Here is a 25,454-nt window from a genome sequence, read left to right as displayed (position 1 = left end):
AATACCTTTATTACTACTTATCACAAGAAAATGATCTATACCTCGTTTTTTTCACCACCAATTAGGCTTTCTGTGGGTAGTACATTTTGCTAAGAATTTTTTTATTCTAAATGCATTTTAATGAGAAAAAAACAAAAAAATAGAAAAAAAATCATTATTTCTCAGTTTTCAGCCATTATAGTTTTAAAATTAAACATTCTCCTGTGGATAAAACAAACACATTGTATTTGCCCAGTTGTTCCGATTATTAAACCATTTAAATTATGTCCCTATCACAATGTATGGCGACAGTATATTATTTTGAAATATAGGTGTTATTTTTCTGTTCTGTTTTTTTTTTCGTTCTGGCCATAATTACAAGCCCCTATGTAATAAATTAAAATTAATTTTCCCCCATAAAATATAGATTAAAAAAAGCTGAGTCCCTAAGGCAAGTATTTATTTATTTATTTTAAGCTGATTTTTTTTTTACAAGTGTTTTCTTTTAGAGGGGGAGTGTTGGAAGTGTAATTTTATTAATGTTTTTACTCATGTGTATGTACTTGTAAATGTATGTATTTTGTACGTGTCATATACTTTTTGGCCACAAGATGGCGCTAGTGAACACTCGTTATAGTAAGTGTTCACTTTTTTTTTTTTTTTTACACTTTATTTAATTGTTACATTTCCTGTTTTTGTGAATGGACGTAGCCGCTGTTCGCGGTCACGTCCATTCACTCCAGGCACTGCGATTGGGTAGAGGACCGTTTGGTCCTCTTCACCAATCCCTCAGCACGGGATCCCGATAGAAACGGCGGCCGTAGCGGCGCGCACACGGCGGTAGCAGCGGCGGGAACGCGCGACTTATTAATACGTCATGTTGCCGTTAATAGGGTAAAGCATGACGTTTTAATACGTTAGGATGCCACTAAATGGTTAAATATCGATATTCTACTATAGCTAAACCTGAACCTGCTTCCACACAGAAACCTCCAATGCCTAACTCTAACACCCCCACACACAGACACCATTCCTGATGCCTTACCCCTAAACGCACCTCCCGCCCACACACACACACACACAAAAACCCTACCTGATGCTTAAACCTCCCCCCCCCCCCCCGTGCCTAACCTTAAAGAGGAACTGTCGCGAAAAACGTAAAATTTAAAACACATACAGATAAGAAGTACATTTCTTCCAGAGTAAAATGAGCCATAAATTACTTTTCTCCTATGTTCCTGTCACTTACAATAAGAAGTAGAAATCTGTCATTACCAACAGATTTTGGACTAGCCCATCTTCTCATAGGGGGGTTCTCAGGGTTTTCTTTATTTTTAAAAGCATTTAGAGAATGGCAGTTCTTCCGTCCAACTGCCAAAATAGTGTGCAGCGAGCAGGGAGACTGGCCGGCATCTTTGTATAAATCATTTTCAGGGAATGTCTTTATAAAGGATAAAGGCCATGCTGAGAATCCCCTATGGAGAGATGGACTTACCCAAAACCTGTTGGTAATGTCATATTTGTACTATCTACTGTGAGTGACAGCAACATAGGAGAGAAGTAATTTATGGCTCATTTTACTCTGGGAGAAATGTACTTCGTATTTGTATGTGTTTAAAACTTTGAGATTTTCGCGACAGTTCTTCTTTAACCACTTGGGGGCCATAGTCTTACACCCCCCTAGTGGCCAGGATATATTTTACAATTCAGGACACTGCAGCTTTAAGGCCTCGCTGCAGGGCCATACAACTCAACATTTTTCTGTTTGTTTATTTTGTTTAAAATAAAATTTCCATTTACTTATTTTATTTCCGCCTCACCCTCCCTCCCCCCGCCAGCCTATGACAGCAGCCAATCGCTCCTGTGCCTCCCCAGGGGACAGACGAGTGACACTGTACAGTGTAAATAGCTGGCGTCTAACAGTCTCCTAGTGGAGATCGCTGCGGAGTCCTGAGCTCAAGCAGAGATGCACACGCATCGGCACGCACGGCCTCCTGCAAAACCCCGCCCCAGGACTTCAGGCCAATTGGCGTTGAGCGGTCCTGGGGCTGCCGTCACATTCGCGCCAATTGGCGTGGAGCAGTCAGCAAGGGGTTAAGCACCTCGCCATCACCACCAATCGCTGCCCCGCTACGTAATGTTTCAGGTGCTGCCATAGACGCCCATTGAAATAGCACCATTGTGGGCTAATTAGGGCCCCCAATAAAAATTGGGCACTATCTATGGGTGTTTTTTGTTTCCCTGTATTTCTGTGTCATAGACGTCTATACAGTAGGTTTTTTAAATAATCATCAATAATAATGGCATCCTGTGGGGAGAATAATGCTCTGTCAGCGATCGGCCGAATCAATCAGCCAGGCTGATGATTTTGGTGGGCGGCATTAGGGGCCGCTGTACTTGCGTTATATCCTCAGTAGAGTCGGTCCTCATTGCCCACCATGGCTAAGTTTATTCTAGCATGTGTACAAGGCTTCAGACTCCATGCCCTGGCTGGGCCTACGCCTGCCACTAGTGAAATAGTCAACATAGCCTGGTTTCCACCATCGTCACATCCTACAGGGGACAGGGTGAGATACGCCCCACATAGGTTCTAGGGGGGGAGGTGTAACATGGATACTGCATAATGATAGAGGACATGCTGTGACATGTGTACAGTAATTCTTATTATACTTTATTTTCAGGAAAACCCTTTGAAAGCAAGATCCCGGTGAATTCTGCTGTGGCTAATATCATTGTCACCATCATACTCGGCCATCGCTGTGATTACGAAGATCCAATGTTCCTGAAATTATTGCACTTAATAAATGAAAACATAACACTATCCAGCTCTCCAATGGTCATGGTAGGTTTATTGCAAATCCTGATATTTAATCATATAACAATATGCTGCTAATGGTGGCCATACATGGCACAATAAAAACGTTCGATTATCCCGTTTTTTTGAGAAAAATCAGATCGGACATGCTGGAAAAATCTTTATATTCGATCTAACAGAAAAGTCAAACTAAATTATCTAATCGAAAAAAAATGAAAAATTGTACCATGTATGGCCACCTTTAGTGCTACTTTTAAGTACACAGAAAATGTAAAGTGTAATTTTAAACCCCCCTTTCCCCCTTCCCCATCCTGCCCCACTGGCCCCCACTTTTTTGATTATTGCAGCCCAGTGCTGGTCGTAATGGAAAAATCTACGCTTACGGATCATTACGCATAATTTTACGCTATTATGCATTACGCAATTACGGTTACGGCGTAGGAAATTATCTATGGTTCATCACTGTAATTACGCGTTAACTTACGCAGTTACGCGTAAGGATACTGTAATGTAGGCGCTTGCGCTACGATGTTACGCGTAGTGCCGTAAAACCCATCAATGCGTACTTTTTGACGCATACGGACGATGTGTACGCAATAGCCGTCAATGTGACAGTTATTGCGTACACATCCTTCGTATGCGTCAAAACGTACGCTTATATACTGAAGGGCGGGAGAAGATGCTATTGGTTGCTTAGGATGTTGACTGATTGGCTACTCTTAGAAAAGGGGAGTTTTTACGTTAGTAATTACGCGTAAGTCTTCGTAAAATTACGCATACCTAGCAATTACGGTAGACAACGTAATTACAATACCACTTTACTGCTAACGCGTAAATAATTATGCGTAAGACCGTAAGTTACGCGTATCGCTTACGCGTAAATTTGCATTGAATTACGATGCGTAATTACGCTCATGCGTAATTTCGGCCCAGCACTGTTGCAGCCCCATTTAGCTAACAATGTATGATTTATCCACGAGGCAGCGCTCACAGTATTAGCACAACCTTTAAAAACCTGTTCGCCTCCTCTTATAACCAGAATTGTTTGAATCCAAGAGGTGGCGCTCACGGTATATACATTCAAAGTTACAGATCAGGTTAAGATTCAACATATATGTGCCAACATGATATTTATATCCTATAATGTCCCTTAAAATGTCCACAAAAAGCTTCCGGGCTACTTCAAAATCCTTATTAAGGGCTTCAGCAGATGCAATGCTTCATAACACAGGATAACCACCAGCAGCACCCTTTGTGTGCCACTCACCGCATCCACTGACCACATAGGCCAGTATAAGCCTTGGGACAGTTCCCGGGTCGTCCCCTACCTCTTAGATCAAATCAGCAGTAAACCTCCTCCCAAGGAGAATTCTTCAATATTATGCCACCTCAAAGAAAACTCCACATAGTGTAATACCGTTTAAAACCATTTATTAAAACATCCATTGCACTCACATGTTCCAGCAGATTAAGATAGCTCAGAGTTTTTGAAACGGGCTCTCCCCCATATAGGTGGCCAAGGCTGGCAGGCTTCAGTCCCGTCAGGCTCACTCCCACCACCGCCGCGCGCTCGGTGTGCTGAGGATTCCCTTCCGAGGTCCGCCTCGCCGCCTCCACGCCACTCCGTATTGCACTAATCCCGCTTCCGCATCAGGCTCCGCCCTATCGATTTCGTCACTCAGTGACTCATCAGGGGCATTTAAAAACTCTTAATCTGCTGGAACATGTAAATGCAATGGATGTTTTAATAAATGGTTTTAAACGGTATTACACTATGGCTATCATTCATAAAGCATTCCCGCATGCGGAAATGCTAAAAACAGCCGACTTTACCGAACCCTGAGCAAAATGTGTATTCATAAAGGCTGTTTCCGCATGCGAAGCTGACTTTTCCGAGCAGAGCGATAAATCACCGCATTCTGCGGTGATTCTATGCGGAAATGTAACAAAATGTCAATTCATAAAAACTTACGCAGGCGGTATGCGGACGGGGATTACCGCTCCCCTGGATGTAGCGATAGGCATGCGGAGTACATGTAAGTGAATGGGACAGACCTCCCAAGCAGCAGCAGAGAGAACACCGCATGGAGGGACTCGGCCAGCTTCTTCTGTTTCCGCATGCCTACCGACAGCCTACAGCGGGATATCTCCGCACTCCTACCGCAACAGGCAACATTTTTATGAATGACCACCCAGAAGGCTGAAATACCGATGGCAGTATTTTCCTGCACGGATTTTAGTTACCGACAACAGTTTTATGAATGATAGCCTATGTGGAGTTTTCTTTGAGGTGGCCTAATATTGAAGAATTCTCCTTGGGAGGAGGTTTACTGCTGATTTGATCTGAGAGGTGAGGGACGACCCGGGAACTGTCCCAAGGGTTATACTGGCCTATGTGGACAGTGGATGCGGTGAGTGGCACACAAAGGGTGCTGGTGGTGGTTATCCTGTGTTATCAGGGCCGGATTTAGGAACAGGCATCCAAGGCCTGGGACTAGGGCGACAGAATCTGCCACATTCCAAAGGGCGGGTGACAGGTTAACTGCACCTGTCACCTGCCATAAGAGCCGCTCGCCCACTCTGCAAGTCCGCAGCCGCCCCGCTCTGTCTGCCCGAGCCTGTGTGAACAGAGCAGCTGGCAGGGGCGGTCACCAGCTACGAGCAGCGCACTGTGAGACAACGAGCCTGAAGCTTCCTGCATACAGACTCTCTCCCAATCCTCGCTCTGAGCAGCCAGTGTCAGGGGCGACTTCCTATACAGCAGGTAACTGCAGCATCGCTGTTTACAAGCAGTCAATCAAGCATGCTACAAGTGACGTTAGCCAGCCCTGAGCAGTGAGCCCAGCCAAGAGTGTGGAGTAGATTGTGAGGGTCTGAGGTCTCGCGTGCTGCTGGGGTTGATTTATGCATGAGAATCCCAGTGTGCAGAGACCGCGCAGCTTGAGAACTCCTTCCCCCTCCCTGAAAAAGTTTCTCTGCTGTGCACACACAGCGATCGCCTCACTTTCAGCGTGTGTGATGGATGCCAGAGGGTCTGACAGCAAGGGAGATAAAGGCGGCAGGCTGTAAGTGTACACCACTGAAATTACTGTACTGTCTGACTGATGTTCAATGTGTGTCCCCTCCCCCCTTTAGATAACTATACTAGGGGGCTTCTTACCAGTCCCCATCCTCTGTTGTGATCCCTTCTGTTGTCACGCTGTGACCAATGCTGGCTACACACGTTGTGATGTCCCGCTCGATCCGTGGGATCAATAGATTATTTCCGCCATGTTCGATCGGGTTTCGATCGATACAGCCGTCGATTTACTCATGTTAAGTATGGAAAATCGACAGCTGTAATGATCGAAACCCGATCGAACATGGCGGAAATAATCGAATCGATCCCGCCGGAAATCAAAACGTGTGTACCCAGCATAATGCTCTTGCTCTGCGTCTGTCTACTCTGTGCCCTGTGAGCTCCTATTCAGATGTGTACAGCAGCAACGGCCTATGAGCTTTCTCCAGCCCCCTTTAATCCATCTGCTTCATAGCTGTATTTTCGCAGTTTGACACTATAAATTCCCCAAGCGGCCCTGTCGTGATTCACTGCGGCCAATCGCACTCCATAAGTGGGAGTGTTCTGTACAAGCGCAATTCTCTAAGACTGCAACATTACTTGCACAGTAGGCTGTAGGGCGATTGGAAGGTGTACACGGCCAGCCTGGGACCACACATGTGCTGTGGCACAAGACTGGGCTGGATCACGGACTCCACTGCGGAGAATGGAGGGGAACAGGAGGACGGTGATTAAGCAGATGGATTCAAGGTGGCTGGAGGAAGCCTCAGGTAAGTATAAAACCTTATACTTTATTTCAGGTTTCCTTTAAAGTGTACCTGAGACGGGAGAGAAGTTCTACTTTACTTACCTGGGGCTTCTTCCATCCCCTCGTAGCCTTACAGGTCCCTTGGTTTCCTACTTATCTGTTAAGAAGTTGTGCCGCTGTCCCCATCCAAAAGCTTAGCCCACTAGACCAGTTCTGCGCTACTACATATGTGTGGCCCTGGCCAGGCTCGTACTGAGCCGCCGAAGCACCGATTGTCCCATCGTTGGGCCCCGGCCAGCCCGCCTCCTGGGGGCCCCAGAGCTGAGGAGGGGGGCACAGCGCAGGAAGGGGGGAAATTGTGCACAGAGCAGCGGGGGGGGGGGGGGGGGAGAAGCCTCCCCTCCCTCACCTAGGGGCCCCCCCTTCCGCGCTCCCCTACCCTCCAAAATTGCAGCCAGCCAGTCCGCGGCAGTAGCAGGGAATAGCTTAGCGGCACCAGAGCGATAGTGCTGCTGGGCTGGGCTGGTCTCCGCCTCCTGCACTGACCAATCACGCTCTCTCAGGAAGTACTGCGAGAGTGTTATTGGTCAGTGCAGGAGACGAAGACCAGCCCAGCTGAGCGGCACGCAGTGCTATCGCTCTGATGCCGCTAAGCTATTCCCTGCTACTGCCGCTGACTGCATGGCTGCAATTTTGGAGTATGAGGCAGCGCGGAAGGGGGGGGGGGCCCTAGGTGAGGGAGGCGGGGAGGCTTACCCCCCCCCCCCCCGCTGTTGTGTGCACAATTTCCCCCCTTCATGCGCTGTGCCCCCCGCCTTCTCAGCTCTGGGGCCCCCACTAACTGGGGACCTGCCTTTGTGGGGAAATCTGCTGCCAATCTAATTGCATTTTCTGGGGATATCTGCCGCCAATCTAATTGCAGTTTGTAGGGAAATCTGCCGCCAAACTAATTGCATTTTCTGGGGATATCTGCCGCCAAACTAATTGCATTTTGTGGGGATATCTGCCGCCAATCTGATTGTATTTTGATGTGAAATCTGCTGCCAATCTAATTGCATTTTGCGGGGATATCTGCTGCCAATCTGGTTGCATTTTGTGAGGGTATCTGCTGCCAATCTGATTGCATTTAGTGGGAATATCTGCCGCCAATCTGATTGCATTTAGTGTGGATATCTGCCGCCAATCTGATTGCATTTTGTGGGGGTATCTGCCGCCAATCTGATTGCATTTTGTGGGGATATCTGCCACCAAATTGATTGCATTTTGTCGGGAAATCTGCTGCCATTTGACTACTTGATGAATTAGCATGAGGCATGTAACTACTTGATTATTTTATCTAAAATGTTTCTGGTCAGACCTAATCTCTGTAAATAACACCGCTTCTTACTTTGTGTTTTTTTATTTTTTATTTAAAGTCTGCCCACGACTCATGACCACGCCCATGTTCCAGTGCGTGGTGACACTCAACTACTCTTGCTGCGGCGCGCTGCGCGCGCCGCATGTGGACTTATCCCTATTGGAGACTGTCCTCAGAAGTGCTTACAATCTATTCCCTACCATAAAATCATGCAAAATTTCTAGAGTACATGTGTATGTGAGCCCAAAATGGGGGGGGGAAGGGGTGAAGGAGGAGAGGGGATCGGGGGGGGGGGGGAGGAGGAGAGGGTGGCGGGCCCCAGGCTGAAACTTCCTTGGTGGCCCTTAGTGTCCTAGTCCGTAGTGACCCTGGCCCTGCACCTCCTCAGTTGTGCTCCCGTGAACGGGAGCATTCTGCGCATGAGTAGAATGCTGCCAGCTATGGGAGCATGATCAAGGAGGTGTGCAGCCGTGTATGTGCAGTACCCGGCGACTGGCGATCTTTCAGAGGAAGATAACGATAATCTTGGGGGGGGGGGGGGGGCGGTTGGTCACCGTGGGCCTTGGGTGGAAAAAAGTACAAATCCGGCCCTGTGTGTTATGAAGCATTGCATCTGCTGAAGCCCTTAAGGATTTTGAAGTAGCCGGGAAGCTTTTTGTGGACATTTTAAGGGACATTATAGGATATAAATATCATGTTGGCACATATATGTTGAATCTTAAAGAGACTCTGTAACAAAATGTTGAGCCTTATTTTTCCTATCCTATAAGTTCCTATTACTGTTCTAATGTGGCCTGTCTTACTGCAGCCTTTCCTACTTGCACTGTCTCTGTAATAAATCTTATCTCCTTTCCTCTGTCGTGTCTGTCGGGCTGAGGCTGGAATGTGTGGAATGTGCAGGGCTGCTTGTGATTGGCAGAAGCTTTATACACCACCTCCAAGCTCTGCATGAGTCACACCAGATAGCTAGTTCTCAGCCTATCATACTCTGGTTAGAAGCCAGTCTTTTGTTTGTAAACACTGCCTAAAACTGTTAAAGCGGAATATAACCCTGCATTTCAACTTTGCTCTAAAACATTATTTACAGCATATTGTATGCAAAAAGCATTTTTTTTTTACTAGACCAGCATTGGAAGGGTTAAACAGAGGTTTTAAGTTCCGTGCAGACGTTCAGATAGTTACATTCTATTTAGTTATATGTATATATTTAGAAATGTTACACACTCTTTGGCTGCCCTCCAACTCCTTCTCAGTGAGAGAGATGAGTCACAATAAACACTTAGATACATTTGTGTAAACAAAAAGTATCTAACTCAGCTTCGGATGCGTCTGCAGAAATCTCCAGGGACTTTAAAGCCCTGTGTAACCCTTTCAATGCTGGTCTAGTAAAAAAAAAAAAAAATGCTGGTTGCATATAATATACTGTAAATAATGTTTTAGAGCAAAGTTGAAATGCAGGGTTATATTCCGCTTTAATTACAAGCCAGGATCGCAGCAGGGAGTGGCAGGAACAGCACAGCGGGGCACAAGAGAACATAAGGAATAGAATGGTATGCTTTTTATTGTAAGAATTTTAGAGTACAGATTCTCTTTAACCTGATCTGTAACTTTGAATGTATATATCGTCAGCGCCACCTCTTAGATTCTAACAATGTATGATGCTTATTTGCAGCCTCTGTTTTCAAGTCCGGCCCCCAGGTGAGCAGCAGCCTTCCTAGGCCCGGGCCTTTGTGGCCTCTCTAAAAATTCAATTCTGTTCAGCGCCTGCTAGTGCTGCAAGGGACAGAGGAAGAAGGCGTGTGTGTACCAGTATGTGTGTGTGTCAGTATGTATGTGTGTGTGTGTGTGCGTGTGTGTGTGCGCGCGCCAGTGTGTGTGTGTGTGCGCCAGTATGTGTGTGTGTGTGTGTGTGTGTGTGTGTGTGTGTGTGTGTGTGTGTGTGTGTGTGTGTGTGTGTGTGTGTACCAGTATGTGTGTGTGTGTACCAGTGTGTACACTGTGTGTGTGTGTGTCTGTGTGTGTGTCTGTGTGTGTGTCTGTGTGTGTGTGTGTGTTAGGTGCAGTAAGAGGGTACATAGCACACATATAACAAAGGGCGCCAGGGAAATTTGGGCACCCAGAAAACCTGATAGTAGAATCTATGTAAATTTAGTGAGAATTATGATGTTAAAATATCGGTAATAAATAGCAATATTTTACTACAGCTAAACATAACCCTATTCTCACACTGAACCCTCCCACTACCAATGCCTAACCTTAACCTTTAACCCTCCAAAGGCTAACCTAAACCCCACCCCCATGCCTAACTGTGATGTACCTGGGATGATGGATACCGATGGGGACAGGGATCTCCAGTGAACAAGGGGAAGGAGTGCTCACAGAACCAATGGCATGACCACAGATGGCGTGACCAAATAGGTACCGGAGAGCTCCCACAGGACGGGTCTGGTACTGCAATTACCTGACAACCAGGCAGTTCTATGAACAGGCCAAGAGTGAACGATGGAGCTGATCTTTGTACAAGCAAGGGGTCGGCAACAGAGCAGGTTCTCGGACAGGCAGAGGTCAGCAACAGAGCAGGTTCTCAGACAAGCATGGGTCAGCAACAGAGTGGGTAGTCATACGAAGCAAGGGTCAAAAGTAGAGCAGGTAGTCAGACGGGCCAGAGTCTGCATCAGAAGCAGGAACAGGAACAGGCACACAAGCATCAAGTCACAGGAGATCCGTCCGGGATCTAGCTGCAATACTACAGCACTGGAGCCATGTACTCAGCAGGCTTATATAGGCCGTTTGGCTCGAGATTGGCTTCATGCGTCATGACGTAGGCTTCATGTGTCATGACTGAAGGACTGATGACATGCCCTAGGACGCCCGTTTGTGTCAGCCTAGGTAACTGTCCGTGACCCTAAACCTACCAATCCCCCGTGCCTAACCTTAGCCACCAACCCCTTACACCTAACCTTAGCCACCCTCCTCCTACGCCTAACCTTAACCACCCTCCCATGGCTAACCTTAACCACCCCATGGCTAACCTTAACCACACATCCCCCATGCCTAACCTTGACCCCCCCACGCCTAACCTTAACCACACCTACCCCCCAGCCCACCCTCCCCCCCCCCCCCCCCCCCCCACATGGCTAATCTTAAAGCGGATCCGAGATGAAAAACTAACTATAACAAGTAACTTGTCTATATATCTTCTCTAAAGTTTAGTTAGTTTACACAGCTGCAAACAGCTTTAATATAAAATTATTATTTCTTCCTGTGGTACAATGACAGCAGCCATGTTGTTTGTAAACATTACACAGAGGCAAGCTTTTCTGTATCTTGATCTCTACGCCTGTGAAAAAAACCTAATCCTCCCTCCTCCCCTCTGCCTCTGAAATCTCTGGCTAGTAACACCTCCTCCTCCACCTGCCCAGACTGAGCGCCCATGAGCTCTTGCTACTGCCAAGGCTCTCTGAAAACTGGTGGGCGTGGTTTATTTAGTTTATAGGGAATTAGAGTATTAAAACAAAAACAAAAAAGTATTTGGCTTGAGGAATGCCCTATAAACAATAGGAAAGGAACACAATTATGCAATGTGTAAAAGTTTACCTCGGATCCACTTTAACCAACCCCTCATGGCTAACCCTAATCACTCACCCCATAAAATGTAACCACCCACACCCTGTCGCTACAATCGCTGCACACCACATCCACCGCAATAGATGCCCATTGAAATACCACCATTAAGAGGGCGGCTGGCCCCAGTGCCCAATATATTTTCCCCTCAATGCCGGTATTTTAATGGCCTTCTTTGGTGGTGTCAAAAACTTTTACATTTAGCATGAGCATACCATTATTTCCCTTGTATTTCTTTGTCTCCTGCAGCTGTACAACACCTACCACTCTGTGGTGCGCTGGCTGCCGGGAGCTCATAACACCATGAAGAAAAACTCTGCAGAGATGAGGAAGTTTGTTGTGGAGACTTTTATGAAGCACAAGGACCAGCTGGACAAAAATGACCAGAGGAATCTCATTGACACCTTCCTGGTCAAGCAAGAAGAGGTAACCTTTCCGTCTGTTCATTCAATATTGGAATACTCCTGCTTGTATCTAAACCAACAACCCTCTTCAGCACTCAAACAGTTCCATGCACAGACGTCTTACAGGGAAGAAAATAGATAATTTGCATATTCAGTAGTGGTGCATTGTGGGTAATCACGAATGTTCACTTATAGCTGAATTATTGCAAATTTTCCTTCAGTTTTAAGAAGGCAAATCACTCCAAGCATTGCTTTTTTTAGTAGGTGGGCTTTTCGGTCTTTTTTATCTCCCTATACTTAGGGGTTTGGGTCACCCTGAGCTGCTTGGTTACTCTGATGCACAGAGGGAGATACTGCTTTACTGGCAGTTGGAAATCGTCATTATTTCCCACAATGCAACAGGGTTCACAGACAGCAAACTGTCCGTACCATGATAATGACTTCACACTGTGGGAGGGGTTTCTCCACAATATCAGCCATACAGAGCCCCCTGATGATCTATTTGAGAAAAGGAAAATATTTCTCAAGGGAAAGGGGGTATCAGCTACAGATTGGGATGACATTCAATCCTGGGTTATAATTCCTCTTTACCTCTTTCAGGCAGAAGAGGGGGGGGGGGGGGGGAGAGGAACACAGCCTAGTTATATGTATGGTTGATACTGTACTTACATATGTCTTTCTCATCATGACGCATGTCACCTCAGTTACACATTGAAGCTTTGTTTCCGACGTGACATATTTTGTGCATTTTCACATAGTGCATGTTAATAAAAGACTATAGGCGCTTTCTATGTGATTTCTTGTTTGCGTTGCTTTTTTATGCATGCCCCACGTGTATGTGTCCAAATTGTACATAATGATTCTTGATAAAATGCGAAATGCAAAAAAATTCACGTATGTTTTACAAACAAAGCAGGAGGAAGTTCAAATGCAAATTTTCGCATGCAAGGGGCAGGGAGAAATTGTATTACTTGCGAAAATTTGCCTGCACACGTAAAAAACAAGCCTATAGTGGAAATGGGGCCTAAGAGGATAGCGTAATGGTTAAGGGCTGTGCCTTTGACACAGGTTCAAACCTTGGCTTTTCCTGTTCTGTAAGCCAGCACCTTTTCAGTAAGGAGACCTTGTGCAAGACTCCATAACAGAGATGCTCAAATCCGGTCCGGGAGACATCCGGATACTTGCTATCCGGATATCTCCCAGGAAAGCTGTGCGGGGTCAATCTTACCTGTATGACGTCTTCTTCGGTCCGTCCCTGGCGCCTCCCACGATGCGCTCCAAGCGCCGCATGCGCCGGCCTCGTGACTACAAACACTTCCTCCGTCCGGGTTAAAGGACAGAGTGTTTGTAGTCACGAGGCCGGCGCATGCGGCGCTTGGAGCGCATCGTGGGAGGCGCCAGGGACGGACTGAAGAAGACGTCATACAGGTAAGATTGACACACTTCCCCCCCACCTCCCCACCCCTCTCCCCGCACACAGCTTTACTGGGAGATATCCGGATAGTACCCATCCGGATGTCTCCTGGATTGGATTTGAGCATCTCTGCTCCCGAACCCTGCAACTGCCTATAGAGCGTGCCCTAGTGGCTGCAGCTCTGGCGCTTTGAGTCCGCCAGGAGAAAAGCGTGATATAAATGATATTTATCTTATCTTGTCTTTCTTGTCAAGCAGTTTTTGGCATGCTTGCACTTTCAGCTGACACCCTTGATGAAGTGGTGTTCTGTACAAGCAGATAGGCACACAGTATAACAAGTAGAACTCTACTGAAGAAAAACATGCAGAAATAAATCATACACCACCATCAGGAAATGCAGCTTACTTAGAACAGTAGTGTTGTCCGGATCATGAACGATTCGGATCTTTGATCCAAATCTATTTTGTGAGTCGAATCATCCGAATCATCAAAATGAGTGATTCGGATCGCAAAAGGGGCGGGGCCAGGAGCGACACGCCCCCTCTCAGCGGCCAGCGGGGTCCTGGAAGCAGAGCAGAGATGGATCGCTCTGTTGGAGGGGACTCAGGGGAGGCAGCCTTGCACAGGGACAGGTAGATGAGAGAGGGGACATGGGTGCCACTGCCAGATATGTGTAGAGCACACATACTGGCTATAACGTGCTTCTCATTACAGGCTGGCTGTTCCGTAGTTGTGCACAGTGAACACATTGGAAACTTTTGGCTCAGCTCAGCACAGCTCAGTAACTTTGCAGGCACTGTGATTGCAGCGTAATATGATCCTCCTGCACTCGGCACTAAACAGCTGCACTTATCTTTGGGGAATGCTTTCTTTCACTGTGCGACGTTTCCATTCAAGGTATACAGATGAACATGTAGGTGAAATATATGTAAAGCATAATGATTGCAGCATGTGGGTATTGTGTGCAAACAAACATTTCTGCTCTCTGCTCGTCCCTCCTCCCTTCTCTGTCCACTCCCTGCCCTCTGTCCATCTTCTCCCCTTCTCTGTGTGTCCACCCCCCCTCCCCTTCTCCTGTCCTGCTAGTCATTTCAACCCCTGAATGCTTCGGTAGTAAAATGATCCGAGATTCGGATCAAAGATCCGGATCTTTTCAATCATCCGGATCATTGAAAAGATCCTAACTTCCCATCTCTATAGAACAGAGAGGAACACTGAGTGATGCCAATACCATAGAGATCATTGCCTCACTTTACAGACTGTGAGACAGTGACATCTTGTGGTTGCTTTACTATACTGCAGTTTAACTAATAATGTTACTATGAACAGCTCTGAATGCTTTATCACCTTTGCTAATCTTTGGAGGCAAGAAAAAACATCACCTTTACATGTATGTATTCATTAAATTTTTCAGGAGAAACCTGAATCTGCTGCATATTTCCATAATGAGAATTTGACAGTGCTGATCACCAACCTGTTCACTGCTGGGATGGAGACAACCTCAACTACACTGAGATGGGGACTGATGCTGATGGCCAAATATCCAGAGATCCAAAGTAAGAGGGCTGATGATGGCAGCACACATGCCATGGTTATTAGTAAGTCCAGATAAAGCAGACCTGAACTCAGAACTTCTTATCTGCTGTAAAAGATAAGCAACTGCATAATAACCTTTAAATAAAAACATTTATTTGTTACAGCTGATACAAATCTTGCAATAAATCTGCAGTTATGCAGGAGAACAGAGGCGCCAAAAGGGTAAAAGGAAGCTAAATTAGCTTAAAAAACCAAATTCTTGGTAAATAGAGGAGGTAGTGGTGGACTTACCTCTTCCAAGTAGACACACAATGACTGTAGTAAAGACAGTCAATATATTTTATTTATGAACGCCAAATATGCAACGCGTTTCGCAGGTTTGATCCCGCTTCATCAGGCAATAACAACGGAGCAATAGCATATGTGGTGTTGTTATTGCCTGATGAAGCGGGATCAAACCTGTGAAACGCGTTGCATATTTGGCGTTCATAAATAAAATATATTGACTGTCTTTACTACAGTCGTTGTGTGTCTACTTGGAGGAGGTAAGTCCACCACTACCTCCTCTATTTACCAAGAATTTGGTTTTTTAAGCTAATTTAGCTTCCTTTTATCCTTGTGGCGCCTTTGTTCTCATGCATAATATTGAGTCCACCCTGGGTGGAGGGTTGAACCCCTTTTTTTCTCATCTACAGAGAGCGACTTCTTATTCCTGAGTGGGGTCAGGAAAATCTCCCCACCTGTCTTTACAGTGGTTGCCTAATGGTAACCCTGGTTTGTGAGTATTTACTCTATCTAGTAACCATTTACCAGTACATACTACACTACTGGGGCTCTTGGCGTTCCTTGTTTTTAATACATCTGCAGTGTGTCAGGATTGGCAGATGTCAACTGGAGATATTTGTTCATCTATGGTCATCGATGCCCAACAATGCTAGAAGCTGCTTAATCTGTAACCTGTTGTGTGCGGATACTTCTGCAGCTCATAAAATAGAGGAAATGCTCATAATCTGACTTTATGTATGTAACCAACATAATCAACCGGAATGCCGCTATCCTTTATTGCCCATTTATATTTCATTTGCAGAGAATGTCCAGAATGAGATAGAGAAGGTGATTGGATCTGCGGTTCCCCAGACTGAACACCGGAGAGACATGCCCTATACCGAGGCCGTCATTCACGAGATTCAGAGGTTCTCTAACATCATTCCAACCAACGTTCCACACGCAACCTCACAGGATGTCGTCTTCAAGGGTTATTTCATACCAAAAGTAAGAAGAGTGGTTCCGTTTTCCTTCCTCCTCAGATCTAGGACTTACAAAGACACCAGTTCACCTTCTGATAACAGCCCACCTTTAAAGTGAACCTGAAGTGACTTTTTGAATAAAATTTAGATACTTTAGAAGAAAGAAAAGAAGCTTCTTAATAGTCTTGAGGTTTCCCCAATTGTACTCAATCCCACTGCTTTAGCATGCATGGGCATCTGCAGAAAATTTTCCGGGGGGGGGGGGGGGGGGAGACCAAAAAGGTGGGGGGAGTCCAGGGACCCCCATGTTTAGTGACAGGTACCCCCCAGTTTTAGCTAGTGATCCCCACTCACCGTAATGAAAATCAGCGCTGTCCGTCCATCCCCGCTACCTATCATGTAATAGGCAGAGTGCCAGAAGCCAGTGTCAGACCTCCGATCAGCCGGCGACCAGTGAGAAGTGGGTGCATGGTACCCCCGTGACCACATGCTGCATATGCGGAAGTGATGTCACCTCCGCATATCAGTGCAGTGTCCGCGAGGTCCTATCCCCCGCTCCTCACTGGTCACCGGCTGATCGTAGGTCTGACACTGGCTCCTGGCACTCTGCCTATTACATGATAGGTAGCGGGGATAGCCACGGCGGGCGGCAGCTGCCCCATTTTGCCCCTATGTGCGGACGCTCATGCTAGCGTGGGACTTTCAAAGCAAATTGACAAGGGTTTGCTGGATTTGCTGTCTTGGCCACACTCTGCACCGTCTGCACTGGTCCTGCACAATAGCACTAGAGCTGCTTATATACAAAGGTGCTAGGGGAGTAACAATAGACCCTGCAAGGGATGCAGCTGCAGGGGGACCAGAAGCCACAGGGGGCTTGTCCTGAGAGACTGACAACTAAGGACAATGAGAGAAAAAAACTTTCTGCTCTCTGCACAATTCTACACTGTTCTAACGACTGCATCGGCTCAGTGACTGATAAGGAATCATACAATGTTTGCAGACAAAGATTTGTAGACAGTCCCTATTCAGTGTTCAGCAGGGTCTTGTGTACAACACTGTTCTACCACCAGCCTTTATACCCCTCCTCAAGTGCTGTGTCCTGTAGTGATTCTTGAGGAATCTGGGCACGGAGAGAAAAATCTTTCTATTCTCTGCACAATTGTTCTAACGACTGCATCTGCTCAGTCACTGGTAGTGAATCATACATAGTTTTGTAACCAGAGATTTGTAGACCATCCCTATTCAGTGTGCAGCAGGCTCTTGTGCACAGCGGCCAGCCCCCAACCTCTCCACCCCTCCCCAAGTGCTGTGTACTGTAGTGATGCTGGAGAAGGGTACAGAGCTAGTTCTGCTCCATCAGAGATGGACAGAGTGAGTGTAATAAGCTGAGCTTAGGAGCAGTTTGGCGGGAGTGGGCCCCATCCAGTGGTTTCTAGTTACACCCCTGAAAGGTGCTCTACCCTTGTGCAGCCGCAAAGAACAAGAGGGTCCCAGTGAGCAGCGGTGAGGTCAAGTAGGACACAGGAAGCCTCCGGATTATCCAGAGGGTTCCCTCTACCTTGGTAAGTATCATTTTTTTTTTTTTTTTTTTTTTTGCACAGGTTTGCCTTAAAGGACAAATGTACCAATAAGATAAATGTCCCCAATCACTCCCTTAGCTATAATGAATTTATAATTGAAGAAAAGCAAGAAAAATGTGTTTATTAGGAAGCCATCACAAGTACCCCTGAGATTCCCGGCTGGGCTTTTTTACATTTAGTCATAGTTGTGATTTTTTATTTGTTCTATATAATTATAAATACAGCACAGTTCCTGTTATCTGGAACTCCGGTAACTAACCGGGATGCTTGATGAGATAACGGGGACAGTGCTTTGGGGGGTTTGCAGGGCTTAAAATACTTTCCGAGCCTCCAGCGCCATCTTCTGTACCTCCTCGTGGCTTTTTGGCGTCATTGCACAGCTCCCGGCGTGTACACAGAGGAAGCCGGAAGGCCTTTAGGAGCTACAAAAAGGGAAGAAGATGCTGTCCAAAGGCTCGGTAAGTATTTTATGCTGCACAGGGTGGGGGGGGGGGGGAGTTCATGCTTTTTCAGCTGGTTGCTCAAGTAACAGGCAAGCACATGTATCCGGTATCAGGCGATCCCCCTAGTGCTGGATACCAGGGACTTTGCTAATAATACCAGTAATATTATTTATTATTACTTATGTATTTTATGAAGGGACTGTGTTGGGTATTCTATCTGCTTGGAATTCACTTGGCTTTCTCACACAGGGGACCTACGTGATGCCTCTACTGACATCTGTACTGCGAGATAAGGGTTACTTTGAAAAGCCAGATGAGTTTCATCCAAAACATTTTCTTGATTCCAAAGGGCGTTTCTGGAAAAATGAAGCATTTTTACCATTTTCAGCAGGTATTTGGCTGTATTTTCTGTCTTATTTAGTGACAGCATATTCCACAAAGTTAAAAGACTATATACTTATCTAAATGCGGGTTGGACAGGCTCTAGAGGTTCTAGTGGCCTTGCTATGGGGACAGATTATGGACCTCTGAAAGAAATTTGTGCAGCACAGTTATAAATATACAGATACTGAATCCTCAAGAGACCTAAACTCATATGTAGGCTTTTTGTCTCAGAACTCAATCCCTGAGGTGACAGCTCAGGGTCAAATTCTCTAAGACACATCACTAGCCTACAGGCTAGCAAAGTGTTGTGGTGTTTTGGGGGGAGGTGGGCTGACAGCACGGCACATGGTGTAGCAGCAAGGAGTGGGCGGGGAGAGTAGTAGAAGCTATGGTGTAACAAACGTACCTGGTGTGGTCTCTGCAGGCTGCTCTGATAGTTTGGAGCAGCTGGAGGCAGCTTCCTCTTCCTCTTTGCCAAACACTAGAAGATAGGGCAACAATAAATAAATCATTGTCATGGAAATAATTCCTACTCAATTCCACAAAAAAAGATAACCATGACTATAAACAACACTGTACACCAATGATCCAGTAAAAAAATCAGAATTTATTAAGGACGTATCCAATAATTAAAAACAATCCACTCTGCCAGTAACGTCTGATGAATAAAGTGCAAAATGACAAAATATGGAGTAATTACAGAGGACAGTGGTAAAGCATAATCATATATCATGTAGCAGCCGCTTGTACTGACAAGAGACCAATCTCCACACAATAAAATAGTCTACGGTCAATTGAAAAATCTATTACCACAAACGGCATGCGAATCAATGAGCTGAGCTGCAGGAGCGCTGCTTACCACTGTTTACCGCTGTCACTATTCAGCCCGTCTGGCAGGGGGTCGACTCACATGTATCGCACCTCCACGGTGCTTCTTCGGAGATAGAAAATGATAAAACAATGAACGCCTTAAGTAGTTCCGGGGGACGCCGTGAGCGCGAGGATGGGAGGCGTGGCCACACCTCCTTCCGCATCACCTAGTCATGCGTACGTGATGACGCATGTCTAGAGCGGCGGTGTCCGATCGCCTGGTAAACAGTGTAAGGCAGCGGCTCCAGTATAAGAAATAAGGGCACATAATTGGTGCACAAAATATAAATAGTAATACACTAAAGTTATAAATTAAATAATTGAAGCCAGTAAGGCCATATAATCTCTGCAATTGACCATAGACTTCAAGTCTGACGGAGTGTCGCCATCTCCTGGCGGGAGTCTGTAAACAAACCTAGAAGCCAACCATCTACACTCTGTTACAATAGTAATACCATCTAGTGGTGGTAAAATGCAAATACAACCTGAAAATACGATTTCCAAAAATCATAAAGTACTCTAAATGAATAAATACAATCTGTGAGTAATAAAGTGCTAGTGAATAAATATGCAGAATTTAAAAGCCAATTATTGGCTCTGAGTACAAAAAAAGCTCTTTATATATATATATATATATATATACATAAGGTATCAGATACATATTGGTGAAAATAGTAATAAAAATCCTTGTCCAATAGAGAATGTATAATGAATATATATGTGCAAAGGTGCTTGAATTCCCAAGTGGGGCTGATTGTAGATCCAATCATATAGTCGAAAAGTGACGAAGTGCTAATAAGGTGCTTCAAGCGAGACAAATACTGCAAGTGAAAAAGATGACAACCAAAAAAATTGTTTATTATTCACGAATATAACGATGGATACCAATATCCTTATTTAACCATATTAAACCAGTGCATAATCAACACGCCAAGCCAGTACTTACCCACTGGCGTGAACAAATGAGTGCATATAGTGTAAAATCAGTGTCCAAACGATATCAAACACCTATGATCACCAGTACTTACTGCTGGCAAAACCCATGCTCAGAAGTGTAAGCCACCTCTATATGTGACATCACCATGTATATGAAGATTTTTATCACCTATGTGCCATAAAACACAGGCAGTGAACCAAGTGCTCAAAAACTATTAGTGAATATCACACCTCATAGAAAATGACCGTACTCACCCACGGTCATGATAAAAGAAACCAACGCCCACATATCAAGAATCCGCTGAAGTGTTTTGCACAAGGTACTACGTAATAATCTCGTCATACTTACTCTGGAATAAGTATAAATAACCCATCCTGGTCCATAAGTATATCATTGACTGTTAACACATGACCTGTACTCAAAAAGACAAAAAATGAATAAAGAGAATTAAATATCAGAACAGGAGGAAGTATGAACTTGATATGTACAATTAACAACACACATCATTTATCAGCACACCCCTCATCTAATTCATCGATTAAAATAATACCTATTGGGGCAAAAAACAGCCAAAACTTGCATCTTCATTAAGTCCCATAGGACTCCGAGTCTGTAACCTGTAAATCCATCTCAATTCTGCTCTTAGTAATTTGTTAGTAACATCTCCACCTCTATTGTTCATCTTAATCACTTCCAAACCACAAAATAACCAGTCCTTCAAGGAGCCTCTATGTGTATTAAGGGCATGTGTCGCTAATATAGTCAAAGTCTTTCCCACCTCCTTATCTCTTCCAGCAAGTTTGACCACTGATTTATGCTTCTGCAGACGCGTTTTAAAGGGAACCAGAGACGAAGCACCCTTGTGTATTTTACCATGTATATCAGTAAGAACATTAGAGAAAACACTTACCATGCTGTCTGTTTCAGCCTCACTGCTAAAAGTGTCTGTTATCAGCAGTCACAAGAATCCCAGACTGAGCAATTAAATCTGGCTTTGCTGGGAATGATTATTGCTGAGTCATTATAGCATAGCCACAAGGGGGCAGGCTTGGGCTTGAAATAACACCACAGAAGACAGACTTAGCTATAATCTTTCTGTAGCAAAGCTAGACGGAGCAGCCTGACTTCTCAGTCGGGGATTCTTATCAGAGGTGATAACAGTCAGATTACACAGAGAACAATGAAACAAAGGGCAGATTAGGTGTTTACTGTCATGTTCCCACTGATTTATAAGGTAAAATACAAGAGGGTGCTTCATCTCTGGTTCTCTTTAAGGGCATTCCTTGTTTGCCCAACATACTGCCATCCACAGGGGCACTGCAGCATGTAGACCACTGCAGTGCTTTTACAGTTGATGTAATCATTAATAAAAAACTGTTTCCCTGTATGCTTATTTTGGACAGTTCTAGTATGTCTCATATTCGGGCAAATATTGCAAGTGCCACACGCAACACTACCCTTTGTCGTAGATCCTCCTGTAGCTCTCTGAAAATGACTATGACACAAAATATTTTTCAGAGTAGGTGCTCGCTTAGCTGTCATGCTCGGTCGTTCTGTAAGAAAGGGTCTGATATCGGGATCTAGTCTTAAGATTCCCCAATGCTTCTGAATTACATTATATACTTCTTGCCACTGGGTATTGAAAGGCGTAGTGATCCTAAGTTTGTTGTCCATGATCTTTTTGCGAGGTCGTAGGAGATCTGTCCGTGGAGTGGCTCTTGCCCTTCTCACTGCCTTTTCAATATATTTTCTTGGGTACCCCCTATCACGAAATCGATCTTTCAGATTGTCCACTTCTTGTTCAAAATCATTCACCTCAGAACAGTTCCTGCGTAAACGCACAAACTGTCCGATTGGAATATTCCGCTTAACACAATTCATGTGGTGAGATTGATATTGTAAAACACTGTTAACCGCAGTATCCTTCCTATAAATAGTAGTGGACAATTCACCAATAGCGTTCTTCCTAATCTTAAGATCTAAGAATTCGACTTCATGACTGCTGATGTTGTATGTGAGAAATATATTCAGTCTATTTTGGTTGAGAATACCAAGAAACTCGACACATAAATCTCTGGGTCCTTGCCAAATCATGAACAAGTCATTGATGAATCTAAACCATCCCAGGATATGGGGATGAAAATTGCGCATCGTGTCTGCCCAAACAACCTCACGTTCCCACCATCCAAGGAACAGGTTGGCGACAGATGGGGCACACTTGGCGCCCATTGCCACCCCCCTGACCTGGAGGTAGAAACGTGAGTCAAAGATGAATACATTATGCCTCAATACAAAATCGAGCAATTCCAAGATGAACAATTTACGAGCACCGGGGAGATTTCCCATACTCAAAAAGTAGTCAACAGCCCGGTGTCCCTCAGTATGTCCTATATTAGAGTAAAGAGACTCAATGTCACATGTTACCAATAATGCATCATTATTATTATTATTATTATTTATTAGATTTATATAGCGCCAACATATTACGCAGCGCTGTACAATAAATAGGCTTACAGACAATGATAACAGGGTTGACAGAACAATACAGGTAACAGACCATAGATACAACAATACAGGTAATAGCAATAAGATACACAACACAATGCAGATAATAGTACAATGCCAGATCATAAACTGGAATGGTAGTGGTAAAAAATTACCAGTTCCAAATTCTGGGTAAAGTGCACACAGTCAAGTATGATACACAAGGGAAGAGGGCCCTGCCAAAGGCTTACAATCTAGAGGGAAGGGCTGGTGACACAAAAGGAGGGGGTGCATCAAGAAGTTATTGGCAGAAAGGATTAGGGCAGTGTTGAGTTGATGTAGGCCTCCTTGAAGAAGTGAGTTTTGAGTGCTTTTTTGAAGGTGTTGAAGGTGGGAGCGAGCCTGATGGGCAGCGGGAGAGAGTTCCACAGGATAGGGGCAGCTCTAGTGAAGTCATCAGGTAGGCTTAAACATTCAATATGATTCAATAGATCACCTGTGTCACGTATATAGGATTCCAGTGTGACTACGAATGGTTGCAAATAGTAGTCAATAAATTGACATGCACGTTCTGTCATGCTGCCCATCCCTGAAATTATGGGTCTGCCAGGTGGTCGTTGTGGATCTTTATGGATTTTGGGCAGCATGTAGAACGTTGCCATCACTGGTTTTTCCTTCCAAAGGAATTTAAATTCCTTGTCTGTGATAACTCCGTTCTGTTTGGCAGTGTCCAAAATATGGCTGAACTTCTTCTGAAAGTTCTCTGTGGGATTATTCCATAGCCTTTGATAGAACAACTGATTACCTAATTGTTTTTGAGTCTCCTCCAAGTAGAGCTCAAGAGGCCAAACCACAACATTGCCCCCCTTATCCGCCTCTCTGATAATAACATCCTCTTCCTCTTTGATCAAAGACATCCCCGGCTTCCCTGTAGACATATGTTAGAATGATGGCATCCCCGGCTCCCCTACAGATGTGGGTCGGCGTGTTGTTTCTGGCAGAACGCGTGCAGCTCAGAGCTGTCTTTATAGGCTGAGGAGGTGTGTCTGATGGGGTGTCAGCAGTGATGTCATCAGCTGACACCTTTTTGCAGAAGGGATATTTAAGGTCAGAGTTTTCACTTACTCGCTGGCCTTAATACTAATCAGTTCGCTGGTTCTTGGCCTAGCTAGTGATCCTTTGAGCTACATTAATATATTATGAAGACGCACAATATATATGTACTCTAGTTAGTCAGTTTTGTTATTTTGTAGTTTTATCTGTAATATATTCGTAATATTACCATATTGTAATATTATATTGTAGTAACATCTTATTGTATATTTATCTGTGTACCGTCTTCCTGTCTGTCTCTTAACCTCGCTCTTGTCTAGTCCTACTGTACCACTGCCATCTGATACATTTTTTTGACTCGGCCTGTCCCTGACTTCTCTATGGCTTGATCCTTCCAATACGACTGACATCTGACTTATGTGTATAACCCTGCCTGTTTATTGAGTACAATATTGCCTAGCTACTCTGTACTTCGATACCTCTGACTCCGTGTATGACTGCGGCCTGATCCTGACTACGCTTGCTCACTAGCATTGTATTGTGTTATCACTACGTTAGCGCCTCTCACGCACCAGCGTGATACTTGGCTTACCTTCAGCCGAGATGATCCATCAGACTGAATGTTTGTTGACACATTGAGGGGGACCAAGGGTTGCTGTTCACACGCAAAACTCTGACTGCCTCTGCCGAAAACCAACTAGCTGTTATGTTCAGTTGTCACTGATGCAGAATAAACTGGAACTAGGTCTATTTACAAATTGCGGCAGTTCTGTAAAACATCAAGCCATGCTTTGCATCTCCAGCACACACAGACAGGCAGGAACAGGAATGAACTAGTCTAGAACAGCAAAGATAGATCCCATGCAATCATGCAGTGTAACACAGTATATCACAGTGCCATCTACAGGCCGGAAGTATGAACACCACACTAGCGAGTGTAACAGGTTTTATAGAAAATTTAAACCTGCTAAAGCTTTGACTGCATTTTTTTCCATGGATTCTTGGCCCTAAATCATGGATACTATCTTGGTTAAAGACTGAAGAGCTTAGTCATGAATATTAAACAAGAAAGTGCCAAAGCTGGTCTACTGCTTAACATCAAAAAAACTAAAGTCATGTCATCTGCTCCAATAAACCATAGATGGAGAAAAAGTAGACGTTGTAACAGATTTTTTCCCACTAAAGCCACATCCCCTGACAGACTGTAGGTTAGGGGTAGGTTTCAGCAGGATTAAAGGGTATCTCTACCTCAAATGATATTATACTTCTTAGTGCGGGTAATACATTTCCTGGAATCTTTTGATCAAATACTTCTATAAAGATGTTTTTTTTTTCCTTGTAGGCAAGAGAAGTTGTGCCGGGGAGAATTTGGCTAAAATGGAGCTTTTCCTCTTCTTAACAACACTGCTGCAGAACTTCACCTTCCAGGCCCCTCCCGGGACAGAACTTCACCTCACCCCCGGCATTGGATTCACCACTCCTCCGATACATCATGAGATTTGTGCCGTGCCTCGTACCTGA

The 25,454-nt window shown here is 44.9% G+C and overlaps 1 protein-coding gene across 1 annotated transcript in view; it reads left to right on the top strand.

Annotated features, from left to right (window-relative positions):
- The window catches only part of LOC137504635 (uncharacterized), a 99,508-nt gene extending 74,054 nt beyond the window's left edge, over positions 1 to 25,454 (top strand). The window contains exons 16-21 of the mRNA XM_068233216.1: positions 2,661 to 2,821; positions 11,831 to 12,007; positions 14,814 to 14,955; positions 16,023 to 16,207; positions 18,455 to 18,596; positions 25,276 to 25,454. Of these exons, the coding sequence (XP_068089317.1) occupies positions 2,661 to 2,821; positions 11,831 to 12,007; positions 14,814 to 14,955; positions 16,023 to 16,207; positions 18,455 to 18,596; positions 25,276 to 25,454 (986 nt within the window). The remainder of the gene's footprint in view (positions 1 to 2,660; positions 2,822 to 11,830; positions 12,008 to 14,813; positions 14,956 to 16,022; positions 16,208 to 18,454; positions 18,597 to 25,275) is intronic.

This window comes from Hyperolius riggenbachi, chromosome 4 (assembly GCF_040937935.1).
Source record: "Hyperolius riggenbachi isolate aHypRig1 chromosome 4, aHypRig1.pri, whole genome shotgun sequence".
NCBI lineage: Eukaryota > Metazoa > Chordata > Amphibia > Anura > Hyperoliidae > Hyperolius > Hyperolius riggenbachi.
The sequence above is the reverse complement of the archived record's forward strand: the minus strand, read 5'-3'. Positions and strand labels throughout refer to the sequence as shown.